The sequence below is a fragment of the Anas platyrhynchos genome, chromosome 4, assembly GCF_047663525.1.
Source record: "Anas platyrhynchos isolate ZD024472 breed Pekin duck chromosome 4, IASCAAS_PekinDuck_T2T, whole genome shotgun sequence".
Classification (NCBI taxonomy): Eukaryota; Metazoa; Chordata; class Aves; order Anseriformes; family Anatidae; genus Anas; species Anas platyrhynchos.
Window position 1 is genome coordinate 71,064,458 of NC_092590.1, and position 12,454 is coordinate 71,076,911.

Here is a 12,454-nt window from a genome sequence, read left to right on the forward strand (position 1 = left end):
GGATCTAATTCAAGAGCTATTAGTGGGTGAGGTGCTCTGTGATAGCAACCACAATACAATTAAGCTGCACTCTGTAACAAGAGACAGCAAGACAAATAAAGCACACAGATATGCAATTTTAAGAAAAAGAACTGTAAAAATGGGAAAAATGTCCCCCCCTCCTCAAAAACAAACAAACAAACAAAAAAACACTACTAGCAAAACAAACAAAACAAAACAAACAAACAACAGCAACAACAACAACAAAAACAGCTCAGAAGAAGCAAGTAGCCTGCAAACACCCAGAAGACTTCAAAATCTTGTACTAGAAGCTCAGGTAAAATGTCTGACACAAATAGAAAATGATATTTCAATCCCCTCCTCCTTCCCTGCACATGACTCAATGAGAAAGCGAAGGAGGCTAGTGAGAGAAATGGGAAAGCCCAGAAAAACCTGGCATGTGAAACGTAACCAGGAAATGAAGACAGCTAAATCTGAGGGGTGTCAAAGGATGCTCAATTTGTTGGAAAAAGGTTTTACATTATGCCCAGCTCAGAAAGAGCCCTCCCAAGACAGATAATGTCTGACAGTCATTGCTGAGACTTTTTTGTTGGCTTATCAGGTAGTGGCAGCCAAAAGGCCAAGAAAGCAGCAAGCATCATAAGGAAGTGCATTGGAAACATGGCAGAAGGGAGAATTTTGCTGTTGTAGAAAACCTTGGTGCACCCGCACCTTGCGGACTGCGTGCATCTTCTCTCTGCACTTCAAGAAATGATGCTGTAGAAGGTGCAGAAAAGGACAACTGAAATAATTGAGCTCTTGCTTTACAGAGGCACAATTTTGCCACTCTTCAAGCTGATAGGGATAAAAGTGAATTTACTCGTGGTTTCTAAATTAGTATGCAGGCGACAGATAAGGTTAAATGCAGAGGTGATGTTCACCAAATCCTGCAACGTGGGAGCCAAGGGTCATTTACATGTAATGAAAAGAAGGCAGGTTAAAAAGCAATTAAGAATTTGTGTCTGTTTCTTTTCTTTTCTTTCTTTCTTTTTTTTGTTTTTTTGTTTTATTTGGCTACATTTTTCTGAAAGACGCTTTATGGGTACACCTCTACAGGATAATGACAGCCCCCCTCCCCGGCACATCTCAGCTTCAGGGAGCCTGGTGAACACAGCGGTCTGAGACCATGGATTTGTTCAATACTGAGCCACGTTAAATAGCAGAGAGCATTGTTGCCCTTACTCCCCTCAAGACCCACTGGGCGCAACAAGACGCCCAAAAATCCCTGACGGGGGCAGAGGAGCAGCAGCACATCTCCCCCCCCCCCACTCCTAGGGAACCGCCCGCCCTCACAAGGGCGGCCCCACTGAGGCGACCCAACGGCCGCTGCCTGAGGGGAGCCCGCCCGCCTGACGTCACGGGGCATCGGACCAATCCCCGCGCGGGCTCGCCTTCGCCACGCCCATCGGGTGGGCGGGAGAGGAGCGGCGCGCAGGCGCAGTGGAGGCTGCGCGAGCGCGGCGCGTGGCGGGCGGTTTGAGCCGTTGGCGCCGCTCAACGGCCGCCCCCTCCCCCCGCCCCTCACCCCCCCGCCTCCCCTCAGCGCCTCAGCCCCCGCGGTGAGTACCGGCGGCCGCCCCCTTCTTAGGGGTGGTTTATTTTTTTAATAAATAAAGCCTTCTGGGGGGGGGTTCTCCACGGCTTGGCGATGGGTGTGGGCGAACCTAGAGCTGCGTGCGGTTTTTATCGGCTTCTGGTGGAGGTGCGGCTGTTAGGACGGGGCTGCCCCGTGACGGGTAGCTCGTGTAACGGGTTCTCTTTGTGCTTTTTATTATTATTATTGCATAGAGAGTCTCCAAGCTGACTTAGAAACACGGATTTCAGGAGGGTGCGTTTCTTCCTTCAGCGCTCATCCCTTCCCGGCCGGCTGACGAGCTGAGGTTTTCCTGGTGGAATGTACGTTTTACAACCTCCGTGTTAAGTAATAACAAACTTAAAACAATCTGGACCCTGCTAAAGTAGCGCAGGCCTGAAATTCTCGGTAATTTACCCTGTCCTTTCTCATCTTTTGGCTATACTTTAAGATCCCAAAGCTGTTAGGTTGTTGGCTGGGAATTACTCTCCTTTTACTTGTAACGTTAGAATCGTGACTAGAATACTCATTCAGAGTGTAATTTTTATTTTTTATATAAATGGCCAAAAAGCTTATGTTTTAATATTTTTTTGTTAAAGGGCTTCTTGTTCTATTTGCAGAGGAAACTTTAAAATGAAGGCTTAGAAGACAAGATTCTGCTTGCTGCTGAAGTTAAAACAAACAAACAAGATTTTAAGTGTACTTTGGTTTTAGAGCAAACTGAAAGCTCCCCCTTGTTTTGGAAGAGTTAAAAAGATTTATTTTTTAATTTAATTTGAGGAAAGCCATATTAATAAAACACTTTTGCAGGCCAACAAATTACTTGGTATTTTACACCTGTTAATTTTGAATCACTGGTAAAATTCTATGTTAGTGGTAAATGTGTGTCAATTAAGCAAACATAAAAGTGTTTGCAAAGATCTGGGATTTAACTGTTAAACATACTTTGGTCATCAAGTCAGGACAAGTATATTTAAGATATCCCTGACATTAAAATTGGTTTCTAGTCTTTCAGTAACTGCTCTAACTCAGAATAGTATTTGGTTTTCTGGTGTGGTCTGACACTTCTTCTCTGCTGTGCAGACCCTTTATTAAAATACTGAATGTTAACGTAAAACAACAAAAAACCCCTCACTGGAATAATGCTCTAGATTTTTTCATGTATTTGGATCTTTTCTGCTTTCAAATATACTTTAATCATGAGCTGTGGAAAGGACTTTGTGGAAACTCTTAAGAAAATTGGATATCCAGGAGCTGATGAGCTTAATGGAGAAGACTTTGACTGGATGTTTGAGTCTTCGGAAGACAGATCATTTCTGGAGTGGTTTTGTGGAAATGTAAATGAGCAGCACGTGGTATCTGAAAAAGAACTGCAAGATTTTAATAATCTTCTGGAGTCTGGTAAGCCCATTTTAGAAGGAAATGCACTAGATGAAGTCCTTAAAACCTGTAAGCCTGTGGATTCACAGAGCCAGGAGGAGGAGAAAGAGGAACTTAAGAAATTAGAGGATGAGCTTCAAACTCTTCAGAAGATGAAAAATCTTCAAATTCATCGGCATAATAAGCTTCAGCTGATGATTTCTGAGAACAGCAGTACGTTACAGGCATTAAAAAGAAAAGAGGATGAAGCACTTAAAGATCTGAAAGACGGGCTGGCAGTGTTTACTGCAGCAAATAATAAGCTTGACAATGATCTGCTTTCTCTTATGGATGGAGTTAAGAAATTGGCATCTTTCTTCACTGCTTCTGATTCAGAACAAGGGGCACGTTCACACCCTGTGTTTTTTTCCCAGCTGTCCTTGGACAAGTATTTGTCTCAGGAAGAACAGTGCACTGCAGCGCTCACCTCATATGCTGAAAAGCATTTTTATCCAGGTATGCCTGAACTGTTTGAAAATGTGCATGAAGACAGCGTTCAGCTCAGGGATAAGAGCAAACCAGTCGCTTGTGATGAGGCTAATGGAGCTTATGAGGAGAGTCATGAGATGGCCAGGCTCCAGATGGCATATATTTGTGCTCAGCATCAGCTAATTCAAATGGAAGCTAAAGAAGAAAGCATGAATTCAGCTATACGGTGTGCAGAGAGCATGCTGAAGACGTTAAAGAACGAGGTAAGCCACAAAAGATGATATAAGGTGGAGTTTTAAACAGAGACAGGCATGTTCAGCTGCATCTAATAAGAAGACCTGCTGAGTTATTATTTACTTTTTTTATGTGGTGAAATTACATTTATATGAAACTTTATTCTTGTTCTTGTTCAATAGCTTCAATGTCTATGCTTAGAAACTGCTCGGTGTGGCAGAGTACCTTTAATTCTTCCTTCTAGAACTTACTGCGTTGAAAAACTAGAACCTAGTAATACCTTTCTAGTTTTGTTAAACTCTGAAATTTCATACTGTAACTGTTTCTCTTTTTGTACAACAATCATAACTGTAACTTTAGTTGAGATCTTATAGCATAGGGCAACTAATATGATAAATATGTTCTTGTTCGTGTTCTGTAGCAAAACCTTAAAGTTTTAGTTCACTGGTGATTTTGAAACTTAGAAACTCGTAATATGGGGATGTGGTGGTGTGGCATGGTCTTAGATACCAAATAAGTGAAGTGGGCAGTTGAAACCCAGAGAGGTCTCAGTGAGTGACAGTTAGATCTGACTAGTGGAAACTAAGAATATGAAGGAATTGTGAGAACGAACAAAATTAGTTTATATCACAGTTGTGGACTAACTCATGTCAGTATATTTTCATTTATGTATGCTTAGCATATAGGGCTTGAAGGATTAATTTGAAAAAGATTGTTTCTGATTGCAGTATTGATAGCCACCCAGCTGAATATAAAAATGTGTTTGCATGTGACATTTCAGTTGGACATGTTTGAAATACAGGTGTGAAGTAAAATACAGCTTCTGATTTTTTTTTCCGCAATAAACTGTTTCATGACCCTGCAGTAGGGCTGAATTACTATCTGTTGAAGTTTGTTTGATATCTGCATTTTAAGTCTTTAATTGCCTTATGTTGTGAAGTTCTGTAAAGCTGCTTACAGAGTGCTCATTAATTTTATAGTTGTGATGTTTTTCACATAAATGCACGACTCTTCTGTGAACAGAAAAAATGTGTTAGGGAAGTTTTATGAAGGATGGGGGAAAAAAAGCTTGAGGGAAACGTGATGGAAATTGACGATTATTTTGCTTTATGCAGGGTGTTGGAAAACAAGAAAACCTTGAGGCCAAAATATCTACTTTAAAAGGTGAAATTGCAACAATTAGGCAACATATAGCTCAGCTAAACAATGAAGAGCTGCCTTCTCTTTTGAAAGAGCATGCACAACTGTGGACTGTGCCGGTGGTGAAAGCAGACCTGGATCGTGAGATTGCTCGGCAGGACTGTTTTATTTCTAAACAAGATGAAATCTGCAGCCATTTGCTAAGACAGAAAGCATCATTTGAACTTATTCAGCTAGCCTATGAAATTGAGTTGAAGAAACAGAAAGACGTGCACCGTCAACTTGACAATTTGCTAGAATCTCTGAAACAGAGCAGTAACGAGTTGCAACAGAGACTGGAGGTGTTATCGGAGCTCTCTCAACCTGCACAGCCGAGAAACACTATCGGTCCAAAGGATGACTTCTCTCGTAGGTGAGTGTTACAGCTGCTGTTGAACTTATTTTGAAATAAAGCTGGGGAGATAAAGGCTTTGGTAAGTGACGCTATCTCCATTGCTAAGTTATTAGTCGCTTGCTATAGCTACTTTGTACTGCTCCAAAACTGAAGCCTTTGAGATTTGCCTCTTGCTTATCCTTAGAGGCTCTTTCCAGGTTTGACTGAGGAGAACTGTTCAAGTGTCAGTTTTGTGTATGTTGCCAGAGCATTCCTAAGCAACGCTGAGAATATTGTGAATGTTTATAGCGAAACCTCTCTTAAATGGTGCACTGACCTAGGGCTCCTTGGAAGTTACTCCAGAAATGTAGATGCAGAGAGCTGCTAAGAAGTGATTTCCCAGATGGTATCTGTGGCCTCATCAGCTTAGCTGGCAAAAACCCCCATGTGGTAAAGGAGGGGAACTACTCCAGAAACATCTGAAACACGGTTAGCTCATTGCTGCTGCTTTCCTTGCTATCTGGCCTCTGTGTCCTCTTGCCCATGTAGATTCCTTTCAATATGTAAGTAACGAAGTTTCCCTGTAGCTCAGGTGATACTGTAGAAACGTATTGTGTTGATGTCACTTTAAGACTCAAAACCTTTTCAGATGGTGTGTTCTATAATACTTAATGTTTTAATGTTAGGCTTTTCCCCCTTCTTTCAAGTGTGTGTGTTTTAATAGCTGTTATGTTAAGTGGTAGTTTAGTCTTGCACAGACTCACTTGATTGCCAGCATTAGGTAGCATTAATTTTGCTCCAGGTGTGTGTGTGTTGACAACTTGTAATGTTGTTCAGGTTTATTATTAAGTCTCCATATGACTAAATCACAATGTTATCTTGCTGCTTTTCACTTTTTTTCTTTCTTTAAAAAGGCAGGGCTTAGTTTTCACGACTGTGAAAGGAAGTTGCAAGAGTTATAAACCCTAAATGCTTAGTAAGCAAAAGACACTTTAAAGAAACTCAGTTACTCTTGAAATATAGCTCCCATTCTTATTAAAACCAATCCGGTTCTTTAGTGGGCCTCAACTCCTAAAGGTTTTGATAAGCAGAGGTGGTAGTAGCAACTGAGCAAAGTTAGCAGTAATTGTGAGACTGGGATGTATTGTAAAGGTACTGCTTGGTGTAGTAAAGTATTGCTGTCTTCTCATGGCTCAACTAATTGTAGAATTCCTTAGCTGTCTCTTCATAAATGCAAGATGTGAAACAGTCCAGTAAACTTGGAAATGTCATAAAGATTTCTCATTTCTCACTGGCCGCTGAAGTCCTCAGTCTTCTAGCACTTCAAAAAAACACAACTTAATTTGTTGTGCTTGAAAAGCGTAGTGAAATAGAAGCTGACAACATGTGCTTTTGCAAACTATTGGTATTCGTTGTGTACTCATTAACTGCTACTTCAATATTTCATTGCTGTTGCTTATAACGTTGGAATATTTGGAATCCTATTAATCATTCATGAGCTATATACAGATGGAATCATGAAATCAGTGGGAGATACAGCAGTATATCAAGAGTAACCTGAGCAGTCCTGTCTTTTGGTGTAGTCCTCAGTCTGACTTCAACGGGAAGATCTTCTCTTGACTAGTAATATTGGGAATGCTTAGGTAACTTTTAAAAAAAACAAACGTGTCTAACTTTTTGTTACAGGCTATACCAGCTTCTGGAAGGAGAAGATAAAAAGCAATTGTTTAAAACATACAAAAACCTGCAGCAGATGGCTCAGAAGTTGATGCAGGATTGTGCTGCAGCACAAGACCAGCTAGCAGTGTCTTCTCAAGAACAGTCTCTCATGTTGTCCAAACTAGATAGTGATGTAAATGCCCTTCATGATGCTCTCTTTTGTGGAGGAAATCAGCTACTATTCAGTAGCCGGGTATGTCCTTATGTAGTTACTAAAATTATTACGTTCATGTCTGTTGTGTTCTTTTACTGAGACAAATGTAGTATGAAGGTTGGGGACACAAATTGGTACAGCAGGGTAGCAACAAATGTTGCCTTAATGGTGGTGGGCTAGTAGTTACATTGTTCTTAGGAAATGTTGGGTTTTGTGTATGTTGGCAGGTAACAATTTCTTGGTTTTGAGCAAATAATTGCATCTAACCCTTCATTTCTTTGAAAGGCATCTACATTCATGTACAACTGGTAAGTCTGTGTGGTGTGGAAAATGTCTTCTGGATATATCACTGGAAAAGTCACTTAAATTTCTCTTGATTCCAGAAAGGATTTTTTGCCCTGTAGTACCTGAGTAGTAAGGTTCAGCCCCTTAAAAGTCCTGCCCATGGGTGACTTGTGTGGATGAAATAACTGTCCTTCAAAATTTTGAGAACTTTGTAGTAAGACAGTTCTGCTACAGAGCTCTTGAGTATTCCCTTTTAAAAGAGGCTGTAAAAGCAATAGGGGTTGTTAGGCATGGGTTGTTATAAGCAAGTAAGCGACTAGGTATCTTAAAAGTGGATCGAGGGAAGGGTTTTGTTATGAAATACTTAAAAATATATATATATTTTTAATGCTTCCAGTTGTCAACTGAATTTGCAACATATAGGACAATGTTATTCAGAAATTTGGAATTGGAACAATACATATTTAGGGATTACAGGTTGTATCCATAGACAAACTTTTTATTGATTAATGTTACCTCTTAAAACAGTGACGCTTTTTTCTATTGGTACTGTTTCTCAGGAAAAGTAACTTCACTCCCTTAATAAAGAAATAACATATAAGTAGATGACTGTACTGGGTCTGGCTGGGGTATTAACTTTCCCTGCAGCAGCCCATACAGTGCTGTGCTCTGCACTTGTAGCTAGAAGGGAGCCTACCTGCACTGAACTGTTGCAAGATTAACAGTTGCGAAAATTGCATTTGCTACCTTTTTCATTTTAAAATTGAATTGGGTTTTTGTTTGTTTGCTTTTACCTTGCTGTGAAAACTTTATTGAAGTGTCTTTCAATCATCTATCTAGGCTAGATTCTTATGGTCTCAACTCATCTGTTTTAGTAAACATGTAAGTGAAATTACATTTTCAGGACCTGATGTAGCTCAAAAGCTACATGCATTGAATTTATCACCTCTGCTTTCTGTTTCTAATGATTTTTTTACTTAACAAGGAAAGGGGTTTCCAAAAGCAAAAACTTTCATATTTCTAATTCAACTAGTGTATTAACAATGTAAAACTAACTCTTGTTTTGTATTTTTTTTTATTAGGAACTTACTGAACAGTTTAATCAACTGGAGGATGATTTAAATAAACTAAATCAATTAATTATGGATCTTATTGCTGATTTGAAGTCAAAGAGAAACTTCTTAGAGTCCAATAAGTTGCATCAGATGGAAAGAAACTTGTATGTGTATTTTTTCAAAGATGAAGATCACTTGAAAGAGTTGGTGGAGAAGCTCGAGTGGCAGTCGGAGGCTAAAGCCAGTGGCCTGGGAAATCAGAATTTCACCACTGGTGAAGTGCTTAATGTTTAACATTCAATGTGCTCTTAATATAGGAAAACATGTCAATGTAAACAGTCTACAAGTTCACGGAATGATGCCTATTAGCTTGTCAAGGCTAACATTTGTCTGTCATTGCAATGGATGTTTAGCTCCCACAGTTACCAAGTTTGGATTATGTGGTGCTTGGCATCTGGTCATTGAGTGCAAATTGGAATTTTGTCCAGGTTCTTTGATTTGAGTTCTTTGATGTGACTTAATTAATTGGTTGGCTGAATGAATTACATGTAGGCTGCTCTTCTGCTAACCTGTATATTGATTTCCAGGGCACACGGCATATCACAGAAGAAAGCTTCATAGACTTGAGATCAGCTCTCTTGCACAATAAGAACCTTTTGATAGGTGGATTGAAAAGAAAAAAAAAAAGTGCAAGTCATTCCAGATTTTGGAACACGAATGTAGTGCCCTTCTGAAGAGGAAAGTTCTGAGACAGAAATTCAGACTCCTTTACAGTTCCCCTAAGAAGAAATATTTTTGTTATATGGGAACATATTGAAATATATACCAGAATCTGTTTTGAGTACCAAGACCTTTTTTTTTTTATGGCCACTTTGATATGTCTTAAATTATGGCCTATCCTCTCCATTGAAACTAGTCCATACATAAGCCAGACTTTTCAGAGAAAATGAATTCAAAATTTACCTTTGGACTTCAGACCAGTTTTGGCATAACTGCATGTGGTTCTCTGTACGCAATTTATGATGATAGGCATTTGAAGTCAGTCTTAATGCTTTCATACTTCTGCTTTCACTGATATTGTTAGACTGTTTATCAAACTTTTGTGTAGCTTCCTAATACACCAGTGGAAGTAGATACACTTTTATAGAATAATTTCCAGTCTTACGTATTTTTGATGGCATCAGCCATGCCTGCTTGCAAGTGTTGTACGCATTGATGAAGGCTAGATAATTTCCTTTAAATTCAGTAACAGTTTTCTTAAAACTATTTTGACTGCAGACTTTAAGCTTTTATATAAGAATATAACTTATTTTTAAATGTGTAATTTTTAACTTACTGGTTGTATATCTTTATATCTGTGTTTCATGCTGTTTAGCTCCGTACATTGTTTATTATTATTAAATGCCAAACATTACAAGTTCAGTGTTGTCGATATTTACTGCAAATCTGTATGTTTTAAACATATTCTCACGCCTGGGGTCTTGTTTGTATTTAGTCTGCTAGGTTCTCATTTTGATGTGCCCCAGAGTTGGAAGGCTGCTGCTTCCCACCCTGAGAAGTCGGGATGTTTTTACCCCGAGTAGGAAAGCAATGTCACTCCTAATTATGAAAGTTTGGAGAAGGTGTATGATATGCATGAATGTCAGGGAAAGGAGAGCCATTCTGCCTCCTTCCCCCTTCTACATGTTTACTCTCAAATTGCAAACCAGCTTTCACTCTACAGTGCCTTTTACAAACTGTTTTTGTTTTTTTCTACTATATCCTTCATTAGGTTCCATGAAAGACAGTTCTTTGTGACTTTGCATCATGTGGTATGAGTTCTTTTCTTCCAAGGGCTATGACCACAAGTATCCTGGGCCTTCAAGGATACCTCCCTATATCACTGTCCGTAAGCTTTGTAAGCACTTTTATGCTGTGCTGAAGTTTAGTCTTGTTTCCTTTTTGTTTCAGACTAAATCCTCACAAATAAGAATTTTGAGATGCTTTTTGTCTTTTGCAACATCAATTCTCCAACTGATAATTGGCTTCAGAATTAAGATCATTATGAAATCTTCAGAGTAGTGCATATGTGAGTTCAAACAGGAAAAAAAACCTCTTTGAGCTAGACAGCTATTAAGAAAAATTTAACGCAGCTTGGTGGATGTTCTTTGAATTTGGATACAAATGTTTGTACTTCAAACTTGCAATCTGCCTATGGTCTTGAGCTGAGAAAAATATTTCCATGTAAACAGAAGGAAATGTTTGCTTGATGCAAGTATTTTGAAAATATTGCATAGATACCTTGTGTTTGTGGTAAGTTTTATGCATTGTTCCGTTTTAACTGAAGTCAAGAAAGATGTCAGTATGGATGCCTTCTGTTTCTAATTTTCCCATATGTGTTGTTCCTAGGGGCTCCGAGTTTTTTATGTGCGTTATAGAACGTGGCTGTGGGACAACTTTAAAAACAGATGCTATGGGAGGGGAAAAAGGATAAAATCTAGAACAGTAGTAGCTATACTTGGAACTCATTGAGACTTTAGATGTTGCTGACCTTAAATTGACAAAAAATGTAATAACAATACTACTTAATGTTACTTGACTACATCAATTTTACAACATTTAAGGAATAGAGGTCTTTTGTGCTATTTCAGAAAATACGTATATCATTAATCTTTATATATTTTGATAGTAACACTGCTTTCATCTTGTACTGGTGCTATTTTGGCAGGTATCTCTTGAAAGATTTTTTTTTTATTGATTTAAAACCTGAGTACCACCAGCAGTAAATGCATGGATACGCTAGATATAAACTAATTTAAAGATGTTGAGGGGGAAATATTTCCAACACAAAGGAAAATTCTCGTTTTATCATTCTTTTAGTAGAATTTAGCTGTACTTAAAAAAACTGTTTAACTTTTATCAGTGTACTAAAACCTTGTATTTCAAAGAAGTTTCACTTCATAGGTTTTGTAAATTAGTATAATTTTCTAATTTTTATTACAATACTTAAAAACTAGTCAGGGAGGAAATTTTCTGTTAAGGAGAATGAAGGTCTGAACATATTCACTATGTTTTGTCTTTATTTTGTCTTTAACTTGAAAAGAATGTTAAATGCAGACTGTTTTGTGACCCTGACAGCATGCATAATTCATGTGTGTTTCGTGTTTAGGTATAATCGTAAAAATGGAACATTACACATCATATATAGGATGTGAGATTTCTGCAGTGCCTTTATCTGATGCTGCTCAGAGGATTATGTCAGCTTTACAGTCTGTTCCTACAGGAATTCAGACTAGCAGAAAAAATAACCAGAGTGAGTAAATTTTGATCTGTTTAAGTGTCTATATTTTCAGTTGCAAAAACTGAAATGCAAACAAACAACAACATCAAACCTCCAGTCCCTATTTAAGAAGAAAATTAAGTGTTTCTAGGTTTAGAAAATGAATTGAGCTTTAACTGTGGCATTTGCTGGGACTCGTCTGGTTAAATGATGCTGTGTAAGTGCAGGGAACTAAGATATTGCCAGTACTCTGTGTTTCATTGCTTTTTTTTTTTTAATCTTTCGTAACCTGTTCCTGCTAGTTTCTGCTATGTGGTATTAAAACAGATGAGAATTTCCAATTCTTAATTAACTAATACTGTAAACTAAATGTATGTTAACTTGAATCTGGGCTAGATACTTAAATATCACTAGAGGTACTGGGAAATTGCAAGGAGGCCAGTGAGTTCTCCAGACTATTGTCTGTTCTTAAACACATGCTCATTACCAACTCACTCTTTGTGAAATTCTAGGGGGAAGAGTGAACAAAAGTCCAAATTGTAGAGCAAATTAGGTAATGTTAAAAGAGCCTCAGCAGATCTTTGACTCTGGGCAAAGCCCACCGTCATCCTCAGAATGTAGTAGATACTAGTGACATTTTGCAAGATTTTTTTTATTCTCAATTCTGTGTATTTAATAGTTCAATCGTGTAGCTCTGGAAAGAAGTAGAATGTTAAAGTCTTGCTTAATTTCTGTTCTCTTTTTTTTCTGGAGAAGTAGATCCTGGAACATTATC

At 38.5% G+C, this 12,454-nt stretch overlaps 2 protein-coding genes across 11 annotated transcripts in view; both read left to right on the plus strand.

Annotated features, from left to right (window-relative positions):
* The first annotated feature begins 1,475 nt into the window (after nt 1-1,475).
* Nucleotides 1,476-9,842, plus strand: HAUS3 (HAUS augmin like complex subunit 3). 4 transcript variants are annotated; one of them, XM_027455652.3, is made up of 6 exons: nt 1,567-1,598; nt 1,828-1,935; nt 2,233-3,723; nt 4,810-5,246; nt 6,894-7,119; nt 8,448-9,842. In XM_027455652.3, exons 3-6 carry the CDS (start codon nt 2,812-2,814, stop codon nt 8,712-8,714), a joined length of 1,842 nt encoding a protein of 613 aa, XP_027311453.1. In that variant the 5' UTR covers nt 1,567-1,598; nt 1,828-1,935; nt 2,233-2,811; the 3' UTR covers nt 8,715-9,842. The 4 variants fall into 4 exon arrangements, with proteins under 4 accessions (XP_027311457.1, XP_027311453.1, XP_071893933.1 ...); XM_027455656.3 differs by lacking the exon at nt 1,828-1,935 and having other exon boundaries at nt 1,476-1,598; XM_072037832.1 differs by lacking the exon at nt 1,567-1,598 and having other exon boundaries at nt 1,799-1,935.
* Nucleotides 1,568-12,454, plus strand: part of POLN (DNA polymerase nu) — a 104,351-nt gene continuing 93,464 nt past the window's right edge. For 2 of the 7 annotated variants that reach the window (XM_072037826.1, XM_072037829.1), the window contains exons 1-3: nt 1,893-2,020; nt 10,371-10,488; nt 11,569-11,712. In XM_072037826.1, coding sequence (XP_071893927.1) covers nt 11,583-11,712 — 130 coding nt within the window. In that variant the 5' untranslated portion in view covers nt 1,893-2,020; nt 10,371-10,488; nt 11,569-11,582. Of the gene's footprint in view, nt 1,599-1,827; nt 2,021-10,191; nt 10,318-10,370; nt 10,489-11,568; nt 11,713-12,454 lie in introns of those variants that run through there. The other 5 variants (XM_072037827.1, XM_072037825.1, XM_072037828.1 and 2 more) reach the window with 5 other exon arrangements.